Source organism: Cydia splendana, chromosome 14 (assembly GCF_910591565.1).
Source record: "Cydia splendana chromosome 14, ilCydSple1.2, whole genome shotgun sequence".
Lineage (NCBI taxonomy): Eukaryota > Metazoa > Arthropoda > Insecta > Lepidoptera > Tortricidae > Cydia > Cydia splendana.
The window spans coordinates 1,580,000-1,598,679 of NC_085973.1; the positions used below are offsets into that span (position 1 = coordinate 1,580,000).

Here is an 18,680-nt window from a genome sequence, read left to right on the forward strand (position 1 = left end):
GTGCTAGCGCTAGGGAACTACATGAACCGGTATGTTACTACACACTACTCACAGCGCGCGCCGCCACCGTGCTGCGCGCCGCGAGGGAGATGGCGCGCTCCCGGCGGCTGCGCGCGCTGCTGGAGGTCGTGCTAGCGCTAGGGAACTACATGAACCGGTATGTTACTACACACTACTCACAGCGCGCGCCGCCACCGTGCTGCGCGCCGCGAGGGAGATGGCGCGCTCCCGGCGGCTGCGCGCGCTGCTGGAGGTCGTGCTAGCGCTAGGGAACTACATGAACCGGTATGTTACTACACACTACTCACAGCGCGCGCCGCCACCGTGCTGCGCGCCGCGAGGGAGATGGCGCGCTCCCGGCGGCTGCGCGCGCTGCTGGAGGTCGTGCTAGCGCTAGGGAACTACATGAACCGGTATGTTACTACACACTACTCACAGCGCGCGCCGCCACCGTGCTGCGCGCCGCGAGGGAGATGGCGCGCTCCCGGCGGCTGCGCGCGCTGCTGGAGGTCGTGCTAGCGCTAGGGAACTACATGAACCGGTATGTTACTACACACTACTCACAGCGCGCGCCGCCACCGTGCTGCGCGCCGCGAGGGAGATGGCGCGCTCCCGGCGGCTGCGCGCGCTGCTGGAGGTCGTGCTAGCGCTAGGGAACTACATGAACCGGTATGTTACTACACACTACTCACAGCGCGCGCCGCCACCGTGCTGCGCGCCGCGAGGGAGATGGCGCGCTCCCGGCGGCTGCGCGCGCTGCTGGAGGTCGTGCTAGCGCTAGGGAACTACATGAACCGGTATGTTACTACACACTACTCACAGCGCGCGCCGCCACCGTGCTGCGCGCCGCGAGGGAGATGGCGCGCTCCCGGCGGCTGCGCGCGCTGCTGGAGGTCGTGCTAGCGCTAGGGAACTACATGAACCGGTATGTTACTACACACTACTCACAGCGCGCGCCGCCACCGTGCTGCGCGCCGCGAGGGAGATGGCGCGCTCCCGGCGGCTGCGCGCGCTGCTGGAGGTCGTGCTAGCGCTAGGGAACTACATGAACCGGTATGTTACTACACACTACTCACAGCGCGCGCCGCCACCGTGCTGCGCGCCGCGAGGGAGATGGCGCGCTCCCGGCGGCTGCGCGCGCTGCTGGAGGTCGTGCTAGCGCTAGGGAACTACATGAACCGGTATGTTACTACACACTACTCACAGCGCGCGCCGCCACCGTGCTGCGCGCCGCGAGGGAGATGGCGCGCTCCCGGCGGCTGCGCGCGCTGCTGGAGGTCGTGCTAGCGCTAGGGAACTACATGAACCGGTATGTTACTACACACTACTCACAGCGCGCGCCGCCACCGTGCTGCGCGCCGCGAGGGAGATGGCGCGCTCCCGGCGGCTGCGCGCGCTGCTGGAGGTCGTGCTAGCGCTAGGGAACTACATGAACCGGTATGTTACTACACACTACTCACAGCGCGCGCCGCCACCGTGCTGCGCGCCGCGAGGGAGATGGCGCGCTCCCGGCGGCTGCGCGCGCTGCTGGAGGTCGTGCTAGCGCTAGGGAACTACATGAACCGGTATGTTACTACACACTACTCACAGCGCGCGCCGCCACCGTGCTGCGCGCCGCGAGGGAGATGGCGCGCTCCCGGCGGCTGCGCGCGCTGCTGGAGGTCGTGCTAGCGCTAGGGAACTACATGAACCGGTATGTTACTACACACTACTCACAGCGCGCGCCGCCACCGTGCTGCGCGCCGCGAGGGAGATGGCGCGCTCCCGGCGGCTGCGCGCGCTGCTGGAGGTCGTGCTAGCGCTAGGGAACTACATGAACCGGTATGTTACTACACACTACTCACAGCGCGCGCCGCCACCGTGCTGCGCGCCGCGAGGGAGATGGCGCGCTCCCGGCGGCTGCGCGCGCTGCTGGAGGTCGTGCTAGCGCTAGGGAACTACATGAACCGGTATGTTACTACACACTACTCACAGCGCGCGCCGCCACCGTGCTGCGCGCCGCGAGGGAGATGGCGCGCTCCCGGCGGCTGCGCGCGCTGCTGGAGGTCGTGCTAGCGCTAGGGAACTACATGAACCGGTATGTTACTACACACTACTCACAGCGCGCGCCGCCACCGTGCTGCGCGCCGCGAGGGAGATGGCGCGCTCCCGGCGGCTGCGCGCGCTGCTGGAGGTCGTGCTAGCGCTAGGGAACTACATGAACCGGTATGTTACTACACACTACTCACAGCGCGCGCCGCCACCGTGCTGCGCGCCGCGAGGGAGATGGCGCGCTCCCGGCGGCTGCGCGCGCTGCTGGAGGTCGTGCTAGCGCTAGGGAACTACATGAACCGGTATGTTACTACACACTACTCACAGCGCGCGCCGCCACCGTGCTGCGCGCCGCGAGGGAGATGGCGCGCTCCCGGCGGCTGCGCGCGCTGCTGGAGGTCGTGCTAGCGCTAGGGAACTACATGAACCGGTATGTTACTACACATTACTCACAGCGCGCGCCGCCACCGTGCTGCGCGCCGCGAGGGAGATGGCGCGCTCCCGGCGGCTGCGCGCGCTGCTGGAGGTCGTGCTAGCGCTAGGGAACTACATGAACCGGTATGTTACTACACACTACTCACAGCGCGCGCCGCCACCGTGCTGCGCGCCGCGAGGGAGATGGCGCGCTCCCGGCGGCTGCGCGCGCTGCTGGAGGTCGTGCTAGCGCTAGGGAACTACATGAACCGGTATGTTACTACACACTACTCACAGCGCGCGCCGCCACCGTGCTGCGCGCCGCGAGGGAGATGGCGCGCTCCCGGCGGCTGCGCGCGCTGCTGGAGGTCGTGCTAGCGCTAGGGAACTACATGAACCGGTATGTTACTACACACTACTCACAGCGCGCGCCGCCACCGTGCTGCGCGCCGCGAGGGAGATGGCGCGCTCCCGGCGGCTGCGCGCGCTGCTGGAGGTCGTGCTAGCGCTAGGGAACTACATGAACCGGTATGTTACTACACACTACTCACAGCGCGCGCCGCCACCGTGCTGCGCGCCGCGAGGGAGATGGCGCGCTCCCGGCGGCTGCGCGCGCTGCTGGAGGTCGTGCTAGCGCTAGGGAACTACATGAACCGGTATGTTACTACACACTACTCACAGCGCGCGCCGCCACCGTGCTGCGCGCCGCGAGGGAGATGGCGCGCTCCCGGCGGCTGCGCGCGCTGCTGGAGGTCGTGCTAGCGCTAGGGAACTACATGAACCGGTATGTTACTACACACTACTCACAGCGCGCGCCGCCACCGTGCTGCGCGCCGCGAGGGAGATGGCGCGCTCCCGGCGGCTGCGCGCGCCGCTGGAGGTCGTGCTAGCGCTAGGGAACTACATGAACCGGTATGTTACTACACACTACTCACAGCGCGCGCCGCCACCGTGCTGCGCGCCGCGAGGGAGATGGCGCGCTCCCGGCGGCTGCGCGCGCTGCTGGAGGTCGTGCTAGCGCTAGGGAACTACATGAACCGGTACGACTATTTAATGTGGGCTTTTAGTGGCACTTCGCAGATGTTTTGTGGTGACCGAGAGTGATGTTTTTTAAGTACTTAGAAGTGTACCTTTACCAAATACATTATGATATAAATCTTTGAGAGTTGTTTAAAGTCGTGCTAGCACTTGGGAACTACAGGAACCGACCATGTTATAGCTGGTGTTGGTGCAGCCTCAAATTTTTGGTGGTGCTTACGACTCGGCTTGGTTTTTATGACGATATTCATTACTTAGATAAAATCCGATTTATTAGATACCACAGCAAAATGGCAGTTAAAAAACCTAAGTCATTCCATCATGGATTCGAAATTGAACTATTTTGTAACTGCTATTGGCTATGTGCGAAGTTGGCAGTGGGAAAATACAAGCGACGCCAATGCACGACTTGGCGAAAAGTAATATTTCCATCACCTACTAGGGCGGCGCCACAGTCATGTACAGTCGCCATCAGATATATCGGAGCGCCAAGGTTGTTCACAATATCTGAACACGCGCTCTAACGCCTTAACAATAGAGGCGTGCTCAGATATTTGTCAGCGCCTTGACCGCTCCGATATATCTGATGGCGACTGCACGGAACGATTAACTATGTAACCTAAAGTAGAACTAGTACAAGTGACTAATCCCATTATTTCCCAGGCGTTACACAACATCTTATATAATAATTGTTAAAATAATAATATCTCAACCATCTGTTCTTCCTACAGTGGAGCGCGCGGCAACGCGTCCGGTTTCCGGCTGTCGTCACTCAACAAGCTGGCCGACACCAAGTCCAGCGTCACGCGCAACACCACACTGCTGCATTACCTCGTGGAGCTGCTGGAAACACAGGTAACCACCTCAACACAGGAACTCAGTGGATTCACCTTACATTGTTGGACTCATCTTCGCTTCGTCCGACAAAATCGCAAATACAGGTAACCACCTCAACACAGGAACTCAGTGGATTCATCTTACATTGTTGGATTCATCTTACATTGTTGGACTCATCTTCGCTTCGTCCGACAAAATCGCTAAACCTCGAATGACCATTTTATTGCCTCTATAATAATGTAGGTACCTACATTTACTATTTTTGGTGGCCTGCAAATAAAATACACTGTTGAAAATATTAAAATATGGTCAATTTCAAAGGCATGCTGATTGATAACAAGCGATGCCCGAACTTTGGCAAGTTCGACCGAATAAGTTTGGTCAAGTAAGTACCTAGATGGACAAGAAATTCTAGAAATTTATTGAAGGCGCCACTGGCAACATCCATACTAGTCCCTGGTGTTCACATAATTATACGGCAAATGATGATGATGGAATTTCCTTTTGCAGAGTTGCTCCTTTTGACTCACAGATTGATTTACGAAGGGGAGCCAATCGAATTTTTGATGTAAAATTTTGACTTAAGGGGGTGCCCCCCAAAATTTGTAAAAAATAAAGTTTTGCTATGTGGTCAAGTTTGGTATCATTTTCGTGTAACTCAAGGATGCTAAATTCGTTTCTGATATTTAATTTATACGGTTTCATATAAATAATTTGAAAAAAAAATAAAAAAATTCTATTTTAATTTTAATTTTTTCCGAATAAAAGGCTATATTTTTCTTATTTTAATATGCACACAAAAAATAAAAATTTCATGAAAAAGCCCTACTATTTCTCGTTATAAAAAGTACAACACAACTTACACAACTTACATATGGCATATTTATTTTACATTAATCTGAACAAAAAAAATAAATGTAGACCTACTTTCGACCATGGTCTAATAAAACATGGTCTTCTATTCCCAGAGTGACACGGGCCTACGTCACAATAACATTGCCACTTTATTTCAACATAACATGTTACATGGGTACATTATACCTATGGTTAATAAGTTAAAATATTTCTTTATAATTTTATAATTTTCATTTATATGTATTTTATCTTAAATTTTACAATAACACGTCATTTTTAATTATTCGTTAGCAATATCTTCCGATTCACGAAAGAAATTTCAGACGTTCGGGTAATTCTGTTTACATTACTGGCAACACAGGATAGCGCTGTCACATTTGACAATTCGGATCTAGATAACTTCATGCCCTGACCGTCATCCTTGTCGAACGCGTGTTAATTGTTATTTCCTTGTCGCTCAGTGTCAGCAGTCGCAGTGTTTTCCAAACTTTTCACGTCGTAAGCTTGGTAATTAATGTGTAACTGTGAATTAGTTTTTCAAACGTTTGTCTTGTATAGATAAATAAAGTTTAATTTAATACATTAGATTTGTTTTATTTTACTATGTTTCTACATGAATAACTTAAAATGAATGCCGTTAAAATAATTTTCACCGTTGGTTAAAATTCTCCCACATTTTAAAGTTTGAGAACCTGTAAACAGCATGATGACGTAGGCCCGTGTCAGTTAGGTCATACGCGAATCTCGGAATAGAGTACCAGGCGGAGTATATTATTATACCATGCTTTCGACTACTCATAGAACAACAACAATGTACAACGATGTGAGCTACAGCTAAGCAATTTACGGCGCTTGATGATGATGAGATCCCTTTTTATTATACATAGTGAGTCCTTAGAGCCCTTAGATCATTTTAGGAAGGAGATCCACCTTGATTTTTGATACGGTCGGGATGAAAGGTGGGGTGATTTGTCCCATACAATCATACATTTATGCAAGCACCTGTTTAGGTTTCTGCAATAAGTTTGGTGACATATTCGAGTAAATCAAAAGGCATAAATAATTCAGGTAATTAAATATTCAAAATACAAATTAATAATGTAAATATTGACTAATATTTCCCTTAAATCGGATTACGTTGTGCACCGAGCATAAGCAATGTTAAAGAGTGTTTACAAATATGAATATAGGCAGTAAAATCTTTAAAATTCGTAATAATATAAATAGTAGTCCATTTCTCTTTCTTTCTGTTAATTTACTCGATAATGACACCAAACTTAATGCAGAAACCTAAACAGATACTTTCATAAATTTCTGATTGTATAGGACAAATCATCCCCACCCTTTCAACCACGCCGCACCAAAAATCAAGGCGGCTCCCGTTCCTAAAATGATCTATGGGTTCTAAGGACTCACTATGCTAAAGGGTATCTCATCATCATCAAACGCCGTAATTCTCATAGCTGTAACTCATATCTTTGTATGCTGGTGGTCAAAAGTAGGTCTACATTTCATTTTTTTTCTCTATATTTTTAGACATAAATATGCAATGTGTAGGGTAACTTGTTGATCAATGAAACACTAAAAGTTCAAGCCTTTCTATCTCTGGTGTTTTTAAAGTTATGAGTGTGACATTTCGTATGAAGATAAACGATTTCGTTGGCTATCATATGGCATTCTTGGTTTCTACGTATCTGTAACAGCTCCTGTGTTATAAGCCTTTTTTTGAAAAATGAGTTTTGTTTCATTGTGTACTTGTGCATGTTTTCAATGAAACACTCTGATTTTTACAGTGAAACAAATGTAATAATTATAGTCTACCATGAAACATCGTTAATAAACATTGAAACGGTGTAATAAATAAATGACATTACTACATATATGCTTTCACTCAATTAATGAGAAAGGAAAGGAGAAAATAGTGGTAGGCTGAAATTAGTTATTTAAAAGGTTTCCGAGATATGGAATCATTATAAGATTGCTGAAATATCTAAAAGCGAAAGACTTGTTTCATTGTACACACACCTGAGTTTCATTGTGAATTGAAAATCTGGTCGGCACGTACGGCATGCTGCGAAAAAGGCGCCTTTTATGTCCACGGAGCATGATTGCCAACTAGGTAGACGCGGGAGGGTTTTGAGCATCTCCATGCTTGATTCCATACACTTTCTTGCAACATAGTGTTTATAAACGACTGTTTCAATGTGAGACATGTGTCCTTAACCTTGCCATCAATGAAACATTCAACATATAAACCATCCTATCTCAGCCATTCCTAAAGTTAAGTATCTTATATTTTGTCATATGATAGACAAATTATTACCAATTTTCATGGTATTTTAGTTTCGCAAATTTTGCACATAGTCTTTAATTATTAAAAAAAAAGAATGAGTTTGTTTCATTGTGTGCTGGTAGCGGTGTTCAGTGAACATCATGTTTCATTGTATACTACATAAAAATGTTTCAGTGTGAGACTAGGGAGTGTTTTTTGTATCAATTAATAAAAACTGCACCAAAAAGTGAAAGAAATTTAAAAATATTTAGCTCCAAATAAACTTTAATACACATAGAACATAACAAAAACTTAAAAAACGCCAAACTCTAGTCTATATCTTGGTAAAAAATTGCGAAACTTAAATGAAAAAAAAAATACTTTTCTTGCACGAATTCACAATAATGCTCGTAGCAACGTGCTCCTACTCCGAGGCGCGCTCGTGTTTTGGGGAGGTGCTGGGGGTCCCTGAGCCTGCCCTTGCTTGATAGACGGCACTAGCTGGTAGCACCTAGTTTCCGAGATATCGCAAAGTTACACTGTGTCCGATTGTTTCAATGTACCACAACTGACCCTATACTTTTTATAACGAGGAGTACCTCCTGGCCTGTGAAAACTAGGAAATCTGCAATCCGTTGCTACTTGTAGTAAAAATAAAGATTTATGTTGAGATATCTAATTCTGGATTGAGAAAGAAAAAAAGCCTATTCAGTATTTGCTGAATGCCCAAAAGAAAGAGATGGAAAATCCTTATCTCCCTTTTCAAGGATATCATTGAGTTGATAATGGTTCTAAGAAAATAATACAGGTTGAAGTTTGAAAGGTTAGGTTGAAATTATTTTACAATAGGTGCTCGAATTGCTTTTCTCCGGCTCGTATGCATGCTTGACACCGTCTTGTAAAACTTCAAGTTAATTTACTTAAATTAATTTCGGAAATGTTTCGTGCTGCCTCGAACATGCCGTCGTAGTTCCTCTTGGGACCTTATTGGGTCGGAGTAAAATTTATTTTTTAACACATTCGATACCGCGTACCCGACTCTCGGGCACTCGTAAACTTTACTCAGATGCCGGCATACCCGCTAGTCGGGCAAGAGCTATAAACCTACACGCGACGCCGAAGTGCCCGACAGGCGGGCAAGCATTGCATCTTCACTACCTCAGGGCTGCCACTGCCACTAACAGAAAAAATTGTAAGTCTTCTGATTATTATGTGGTCGAAAAGTTGGTACTTACAGTTGATTATTATATTTTATTACTTCACTTTGTATTTTTATTTACTTTACCTAATGCGATTACAAAATAAAAATTCTTATTAGTTGGTTACCTACGTGAAATTGCATACACGGGTATGTATCAATAGGAGTTAGAATTTTCGTAAATCGTACAACCTAATTTGTGTTTACGAATATTTAGTAAGTATAGGTATACATCTATTTCATGAGTACTCATAGGATGATTTTTGTGAAACAAAATTCGGAGAAAAATAAACCAAGAAATTCAACTAAGTACCTAACAACATTCTAACTTCTAAGCGGCAGTTCTCAGAAAAAGACAATAGGTCAGTCATCATAAAACAGCACTGCACTGCAACTGCATGGAAGCAAAACGTAACAAGTAGCTTTGAATAGTTACGATAATTAGTACGTTCGTACACATACAATAAAGTCGCAACTTCTTTGACAAAAGAATGTAGTTACTGTGATCATACACTTAACCCTGTACGGCTACCACCAGTTTTGACATTGACAGATACGCTCGCGTCTACGTAAATTACTTTCTATACATCTCGCTTGCACTAATATGCGAGTACGAGCGAGATGCATAGAAAGTAAGTTACTTCGACGCGAGCGTATCTGTCAATGTCAAAACTGGTGGTAGTGCTTCTGGAGATGTTGTTTACCATCCCTTATCTATTTGAAGTTTGCGACCCGGGTTTTTTTTCAACCCGGTCTCGGTGTAAAATTGCAATCGGAGCCATTCCGTAATGGTTTGTGATGTGCTTCGGACGTTGTTGTGTTGTGTTAATTTTCATTTTGACGACTCGGCTTGTTTTTTGGACAACTGTGATTTCTGCTTTCTTACTGGACTTTGTGGTTTAGCCTGTTGATGATTTGGCTTTGTGTGATTTTATTCATTTCCTACTGCCCCACTGAATGCATTGTGATAATTGATAAAACGGGGAGCCTAAACAGATGAGACAGCAGATTTAATTTTATCCACGTACTTATACGAAAGTTACTTGGCACAGCCCTGAGCGTCCGCCGCTTGCCCGACTAGCGGGTTCGCGGCGTGCGGCATTGAGTTGCACGTCGTTGCCCGACTAGCGAGTACTGTCGGTTTCTGGGGTATTGTTTGAAATTTTGCCTGGCTGCGAAAGTGTTAAGTATCCCCAATAAAAAAATCTAATGGATTTAGGTCCGGGGAACGTAGGCCATGCCGCTGGTACCAGTCTTTTTCATGATTTTTTTTATTTTTTGTGTATATGTATATAAAAATAAGAAAAATTTTGGCATTTATTCGGAAAAAAATAAAATAGAAAATTTTTATTTTTATTTTTTTTCAAATTATTTATATGAAACCGTATAAATTAAATATCAGAAATGAATTTAGCATCCTTGATTTACCCGAAAATTATACCATTCTTGCGCACATAGCCAAACAATTTTTTTTACAAATTTCGGGGGGCACCACCCCCCCTTAGGTCAAAATTTTGCATCAAAAATCCGGTTGGCTCCCCTTCCTAAATTAATCTGTGAGTCAAAAGGAGCAACTCTGCAAAAGGAAATTCCATCATCATCATTTGCCCTATATCACACTTTTTTGTCGTGAGCGCCACGGACTATACATATCCTTCTCCTTCTGTCGCATATGTGCGTCCTTTTCGTTTGTTGTTTGACGTTTACCATTTTATTTAATTCCTACAATTTAATGTAGCATTGTAGTTGTAAACCTTGTTTTTATATTCCAAATAAAAATACAGCTTACCGGGACAAAGTAAAATGCGAGATCACGCCTAGTAAGAGTTAGACCAAGAAAAGTCTGCAGCGATTTTGATAGCCCACGCAGTGCAAGCGTTATTTATACGTCATAATTTCATAGAAGTTTGACGTTTAAAGTAACACTTGCACTGCGGGGGCTATCAAAATTGCTGCAGACTTTTCTTGGTGTAACTCTAAGTACAGGATAATAAACGTTACGGTTGTTTCAGTTCAAAGATATCCTACTGTTGGAGGAGGACCTGCCGCACGTGCGCGCGGCCGCCAAGGTCTGCGTCGAGCAGCTCGACAAGGACGTCGGCGCGCTGCGGACCGGCCTGAGGGAGGTAAGGGTGAACAAGTGAACGTCGGCTGCCTACAGTCAGTGGGTCGAGGAACGGTATAGACACGCTTACAACAAGGTCTGCGCCGAGCAGCTCGACAAGGACGTCGGCGCGCTGCGGACCGGCCTGAGGGAGGTAAGGGTGAACAAGTGAACGTCGGCTGCCTACAGTCAGTGGGCCGAGGAACGGTATAGAATAGACACGCACCGAAAAAAATAATTTTCTACAATACTACCAGAACGTATAGTAATTAAAAATATAGTTATACCTACTAAAATCCGGTAGTAATAACAAAAAATGTTGTATCGTGTAAAACTTGTTTTTTAAACATCACTGTTTAATTCTAGTTAAATGCAATTTAGTACTGCTTACAATTTCGTTGTATATGTAAAGATGCAAGTGTTGTAAATATTAAACGTTTAATATAGGCATCGTAACACTAACTATTGATATGTAAAAATAAAGATACGAGTGTACACGTTACAAGTTATTATGTTGTGGTTACTATAATGCATTGTAGTCTGAACGAATCAAACAGTTGTGCCAACACCACGGTGTATGCGCGGGTGGCGGGGGGCGGAGAAAGGAATTGCGCAATTCACAGAACGGCAGCCATTACGCCAGCGTCTTACGTTCCGGCCGGTCGATGTTTTATTTACGTAGATCCTGTCCATAATTTTATTGTAAACTAGTACAAGTGTATAGTACAAGTGCGTGTTGCTGACACAGTGAAATGTGCGGGCTCCGATTAAGGAAAAGTCCTCCCGCACCGATGTGGATAAGGAGGGATTCAAACTGGTGGAAAGGAAACGCAAGGCGCGCAGGGCGCCTCGTAAAACTCTGTGTGGCACTGCGGAGCCGGTTAATTCTGGCCTACGAGTTGCGACACCGAGTAAGGCGCTCTACGTGTCTCGCCTGCATTACTCCGCCGGGGCCGACGAGGTGGTGGAGTACGTCCGCCGGAAGACTGGCTACACGCTGAGGGTGCACCAGCTACAGTCGCGTCACTATGTGCACTTCAGTTCATTTGTAGTGCGCGTGCCGCGGCCTCTGCAGGACACCATCGCAAGCGCGGACTTCCGGCCGAAGGGTGTGGTGTTTCGGCGGTTCCGGGGCAACCTGCCGAATCCTACGCCGAGTCAGACGACGCTACGGAGCCACGCTGTTACGTCGTCGCCCAAATCCAATGTTTAATTTGTATGTCATTTTTGTGTCTATTGTTTTCTTTGTGGAGACAAAATGTTTTTTTCTTTTGTAGTGTCACAGTGCCTTGGTTTTACTGTAATGCTGTGTTACTTATTTGATCAATAAAATAAAAAAAAATAAGTGTGTAAAACTTGTCTGTATTTACTAGAAGAGCAGTGTACTGGTTATATATTGTTCACGTAACCAGAACCCACTGTGCTGAAGGGACTTCTAAACGGGCCATATGTTCACTGCAATATGTGGCCGGCAACTATTAGTGTCCCTCTCTAACATGTGAGTAAGAGGACACCAATAGTTGCCGGCCACATATTGCAGTGAACATATGGCTCGCTTAGAAGCCCCATTAGCACAGTGCGTTCTGGTAACGTGAACAATATAAAACCAGTACACCGCACAAATCGTTCAGTTACATATACTGAATACCTTGTTATAACAACAGGACAGGAACGTATATGTTACTGTATTATTTAGTAACCATTAACAGACCGGCTAGTTGGGTTTACTAAAAGTCTTATACCCACTACTATACACTTCATAGAATTAACAAATTTAATTTAACAAGAATGGTCTGGTTATGTTTACAAAGTGTCCTGTCGTCACATATACAACAAGACAATATAGTACAGCTAACCAGATTCTGGTTACCAGTACCAGGTTTTTTTTTCAGTGCGCTTACAACAAGTAGACCGCGGGCCAGGAGCATATATCGTCAGTCATCGCCTCCCGGCTGATACTTTGTTAGATGATAGTTTAGATGCTATTATGAATTTAAAAAATAGTCAGCCGGTTGTATCGCGGTGGAAAGACCGTCAGTTGAAGACATGAACATGTAATACATTTTTTTTCAGTCATCGCCTCCCGATTCAGAAACTATCATCTGACAAAGTATCAAGCAGGAGGCGTTGACTAAATTTTTTTTTTACTAGTTTCGGTGGCTGCCATTTCTCAACCCACCAACGGAGCGGCAGCTGACGTCCATGAGGGTTCATCATACATAGCCGTTAACCACTATACGAGTTTTCGCCCGGGAGGCGATTGGTCATGGAAATCTGTTCCTGGCTCGCGGTCTAAAGGATTTTCGTACATTAACCCGTCTGTTCATATCTCTATTGCACGCGCGTAATCATACTGCTGTTCAGCCCATGATGCCGGCCGTCAATGTCACTGTGCGAGCGGGCAGCAATATAATTTTGCGCGTGCAATTGAGATACGAACAGGCGGGTCGATGTACGAAAGTCTGTTGTAAACGTCTTTTCTTTGGCCACTGAAACACGTAGAAAATTATTTATTTCCGATTTGAAAGCGAGAAACTATTTGATTATAGAAATCTCATGGTGGCTCACGGTTTTGAATATTCGTCACAGGTTCAACGTGAGGTGGAATACCACCTGTCATTACCGTCGCCGGCGCCGAGCGACGCGTTCCTGCCCGTCATGCGCGACTTCCACGCGCACGCCGTCTGCTCCTTCACGCAGCTCGAGGACCTGTTCCAGGTGAATATACTCACCCGTTTTCATTGCCCATGAGTGTACAATTACGTCGAGAACGCGAGACATGTCTATTTTTTTTATTAATATATACTGTTTCTGTTTCTTCAGTAGAAGCTATGCATGGATACGTTTATCAACCCCACATTAATTATTTCGTAAAAGAGCGTTTTCCAAAAAAAAAATACATTTCATTCATGTCTTCAAAATATTGACTTCTTGGGCTCATTTTACTCAGAATCATTTGTATTTTCACGCCTCATACATGTAAAAATGTGTCCCAAGATTTCCCTTCCAGAACGTCACATTTATTTTATTTATTTAAACTTTATTGCACAAAGTATATACAAAAATGTACAAATGGCGGACTTAATGCCAAATGGCGTTCTCTACCAGTCAACCATAGGGCCAAACAGACATCTACAATTGGTGCAGAGAGAGAAATATACCTATTCAGTGAATATAAAAAAAAGCAAACTATACATATAAACTACATAAATAAATAAAATATATATAAACTACTACATATTTATACAATACATACTATAAATATAATAATGATGGATATTATTCGAACTCTTGTTTTAGCAAATGCTTACGCAACAACCGCTTAAAAGAAAACTTACTTGGAGCTTGTCTAATATTTAGAGGGAGTGAATTCCAAAGACGACTAGCCTGGACGGCGAAAGAATTAGTCATATAACCAGTACGGTGAGAAGGTATGGTCAGTTTGAGTACGCGGGAGGTACGCAGCTCACATCCTGGACGAGGAGTATCGAATACGAATTTACTTTTGAGATATCCAGGAGCAGAAGGCTCAAACAGGATCGAAAATAGGATACAAAGGATCCGAAAGGACCTACGACGACGGATGGAGAGCCAGTTGAGCTGCCGGCGGTAAAAGGAGACATGATCGTATTTACGAAGTCCAAATATAAATCTAATACAGTTATTGAGTAGACGGTCTAGTTTATTGAGTGATTATGTATGAATATTTTTTTTTATTTGTATGAACGTGACGCACTGGAAAAATATTTTTTCATACAAAATTTTGGGACACATTTTTTTCATGTATGATGCGTGAATGTACAAATGATTCTGAGTAAAATGAGCCCAAGAAGTCAATATTTTGAAGACATGAATGAAATGTACCTACATTTTTTTTGGAAAACGCTCAAAGACTCATTGAATTTCGACTCAATTTGAAAGATCTCCAGAATTACTTGATGTCTATCTTTCAAATGCAAAGTAGAGAAAGTACTGTCGGCAATAAAAGTCAGTAGGTAAGTACCTATCAAAAAAAATGTTGCCTGTACTCTGTTACTGATCAAACTATTTCCTCAGGACATGAAGAGCCGGCTGGAAGCGTGCGCGCACTCGTTCGGCGAGGAGACCAGCGCCTCCCCCGAGCAGCTGTTCGGGGCCCTGGACCAGTTCCTCACGCAGCTGGTGGAGGCCCGCGCCGAGTGCGACGCGCAGCGACGCCGCCGAGACGAGGAGGAGCGCCGCACCAGGCACGAGCAGGAGGTACATACATAATTAAACTACCAAGTCTATCTAAGGTAACTCTACACCGATTATAACGTGACAAAGTTGGAAGAAACCAGCACGCAGTTCCGCCAGAGAGCAAAGTGCCCCAATGTCGGCTGTAATATGAGGTTAGTGAATATATCATAGAAAGTTTATAATATGTGTAAAGCAGTGTATGTAACTGTACATAATTAGGCATTAAAATTCGAGTGTGGGTTTATGAAACGAACGCAGTGAGTTTCATAATAGTATTACACGAGTGTTGCACCCCTTTCATTATGTAGCAGTCACATAAACTACTATAAAGTGTTTGGGAATTTTGACAACACATTCATAATATCTTTATAATAAATTGATATAACCTTGCAAATCACTAACGTATTAAATTTTATAGTCCCGCACATAATTCTAACCATATTTTATTCTTCCAGCTCAAAAAACGCACCATGGAGCGCAAACAAGCGTCCAGCCTTCTCAGCTCTGTCGGCAAATCGCTCGGCAAGTCCAACGGCGACTGCAACGGACACAGCGACTCCTCCCGGGACTCCACACTAAACAACGGGCAGAAAGGCGAGTTCGACGACCTTATATCTGCGCTACGGACGGGTGATGTCTTCGGAGATGATGTGGCCAAGTTTAAAAGGTCTAGAAAGACTTCCAAAACGCAGAAAGGACGAGATTCTCCGCCCAGAGGCGTGTGCAGGGAGGAGTCTAGAGAGAGAACTAAGAACTGAAGGAAATTAACAGGGGGCCTAAAGAAAACGATATAATTTAACACTGAGTCAAAAACCTCTAAGTTCCAGGGCATTTTGAATTTTTATATGGATAGTTTGTATGAATTCTACCATCCAGACCGCGACCACGGGACTGGAAGGGTGAAAATATGTATGGGACTGGCCGCGTAGCCAAGATGCCAATTGCTTACGCTCCGTTGCGATCGAAACGCAACTGTCACTGTCACACTAATATGGAAGAGTGATAGAGATACATAATGCTTTTCGTTGTCGAAGCGATAGCGGTTGTAACCTTGGCTAGGCCGGCTGATGATTTAACTTTTCGCCGCATTGACTTTTTCGATTTTAGTATGTCGATAAATGATTGTCATTGAATACGGCCTCAGAAAGGTACTAATGCGTGTAAAAAGTGGCGTTTCGATAGAATAGCGCCTATTCGAGATTTGGCATTTCTACATTTAAAGAAATTATGCCAAAGGGATTTGACGCTCCGCAACTGGCGTGAAGAGGATTTTACTTTTTAGAACAAGTATTAAATGGGTGAATCGATTTATTTATTATTGTCATTCTGACAAGTCAGACAGAAGAAATGGTAGCACTGTTTGATAGAAAAAAGTTGTACCATGTCATACTCAATACTTGGGAATGCTCCCGGTACTGGGTTTGTATGGCGAGAACCGGGAATTCCCGGTTTCGGTACTGTATTTGTATATAAAACTGGTACCGGGAGCACTCCCTACTCAGTACGGCCCATTACGGAAAGGGATAAAAAGTACCACAAAAGTGTACCTTTTACAAGGGTTTTAAGAGTGTCCAAGGAGAATGTAACCATGGAAACGAATGACAAGAAGGATTCGCCCAAAAGTTGGATTTGGGATCAGTAAAGGTCTTAGAGCATTTAGTAACTGGAGACGCATTGTCTTGTAATTTTCTGGACAAAACAGTCTGCCGTTTTTTGCGAGGGAGGGGCATGTCAAATATATGGCTATTTATACGTAACGTACAAATAGCCATGTCAGATGAACGTTAGTCCATACAAAAGTTTGCACAATTGTGCAAGGTTTTCGGCAGAGGGGTAAGCTCTTAAAGGCGACTCCAGTTATTAAATGCTCTAAGGTAAAGGTGGTATTCCGTCTGTCCAATATCTTGGTCCAATGTCATAGCGTCTCACTCTCTCATTAAGAAAAATGTGAGACAGAATAATGGAATACCACCCTAAGCTCAATAGTGACAAGTGTAAATAAAGTTAACCAAGCATACGGAAAGTGGATAAGTAGTGTGTTTTAAACATAGACTAGGAATCCTCTAGACGGAGTTTAGAGCAATTATTTCATGAAACCGATGATGCCAAAAATACTGGGGTGCGGGGGACGAGGTGAGCGTGTCCCGTGCCGTGATTGGTCCGTTCAAAGACACGGACGTCACATAAAGACACTTTCGACTCGAAAATGGAGTAAAACTACCGTATTTGTGGCAGAGGGGTGTAGAGCTACTATGCTCAGTCTGGAGGATGTCTTGTCTGTGGTAATGTGTTTTAAAGGTCGCTAGTGTGACAACGAAATGTGAAATCCGATGCCATTTTATTTTCTAATCTATTCGGTGCCTAACTTTGAATTTCGAACGGTTTCATTGCCTCTTCCAACGCGAACTGAACGAGACTGTACGTTATTCCATAGACTTTGATTTTAGAACGTTAACTATAAGCGTTTGTGTGATTTGAATAACCATAGAGTAGCGTATTGTTTTTTTTTTACTCGAATTTTATAAGTATTTACAGTTGTAATGGACCTCTATCTAGTGGGGATGCTAGGCACGAAAAATTCGTTCATTGACCCGCCTGTTCCTATCTCTATCGCACGCGTATAATTATATTGCCGTCCCACTCGCACAGTGCCATTGACCGCCGACATCATGAGCTGGACAGCATATAATTACACGCGTGTGATAGAGATAGGAACAAGTGGGTCAATGTAAGAAGTTCTTCGCGCTTAGCGTTCTTACTTTAATGTACCGTCAGTTTTGTGACTCACGGTTGGAGAAATATACCCTAGACCATTTTTGGCTTGCATTTTAATCTATATTTAGATTTAGGCCATTTTCATTAATCTTTAGCGTAAGAAAAATATTGATTTCTCCAACTGTCAGATCACTGTAACCCAATGTAAGGTAAGAACGCCAAGCAAGTAGAATTCAGTACATTGACACGCCATTATCTACCTCTACTGCATGCGCATAATTATACACATTGCTGTCCTGCCGATGATACCGACGGTCAATGCCACGGTGTGAGCGGGACGGCGATATTATTACGCGTGTGTAAATGACGTGTCAATGTACGATATTCTTCGTGCTTCGCGTCCATTCTTTAGCCTAATTATTACAGTATTTTAACATATCTTTGTGGAATTTTGGACAAGTATTGCTTATTCTCTATCTGTGACTGTTAGGGAATTGACCGTGTGCAAAGATTCTTTGATTGTATAAGATAAATAAAGTCTAAAAAATCCGTTTGACAGCTAATAATGTAGATGGCGCTATACGGCTCCGTTAATTATGCGATAACTGTGGTTGTTAATTTCATATAACACTTTAAGCTCTCGCGTTTTGTACACATATTTAATTACACAAACGGGTCTACCGCGATATAATCTCATGCTGCAACTGAGCTGAAAAGCCGGAATTTAAGGTAAAAACAATGAAATTATATCGCGGTAGACCCGTTTGTGTAATTAAATATGTCAATTTCATGTTTGACAATTAACCACAAAAAAGGCATCGTGTACGCTGTAGCGCCATCTATTTCTGCTGCCAAACTTGTATAGATTTTTTAATACTTTACATATCTTTTACGATACATAACTCTGTCGTATGCTTCATGTATGTAACTGGGAATCCTAAATATAGGAATTGACTGTACAATGTGCCGATAAGGTTTTGACATTTTAATACTTTGAT

The 18,680-nt window shown here is 44.9% G+C and overlaps 1 protein-coding gene across 1 annotated transcript in view; it reads left to right on the forward strand.

Annotated features, from left to right (window-relative positions):
• LOC134797077 (disheveled-associated activator of morphogenesis 1) overlaps positions 1 to 15,769 on the forward strand; it is a 117,889-nt gene extending 102,120 nt beyond the window's left edge. The window contains exons 18-22 of the mRNA XM_063769301.1: positions 4,215 to 4,338; positions 10,658 to 10,771; positions 13,339 to 13,467; positions 14,806 to 14,988; positions 15,423 to 15,769. Coding sequence (XP_063625371.1) covers positions 4,215 to 4,338; positions 10,658 to 10,771; positions 13,339 to 13,467; positions 14,806 to 14,988; positions 15,423 to 15,725 — 853 coding nt within the window. The 3' untranslated portion in view covers positions 15,726 to 15,769. The remainder of the gene's footprint in view (positions 1 to 4,214; positions 4,339 to 10,657; positions 10,772 to 13,338; positions 13,468 to 14,805; positions 14,989 to 15,422) is intronic.
• The last annotated feature ends 2,911 nt before the right edge of the window (positions 15,770 to 18,680 follow it).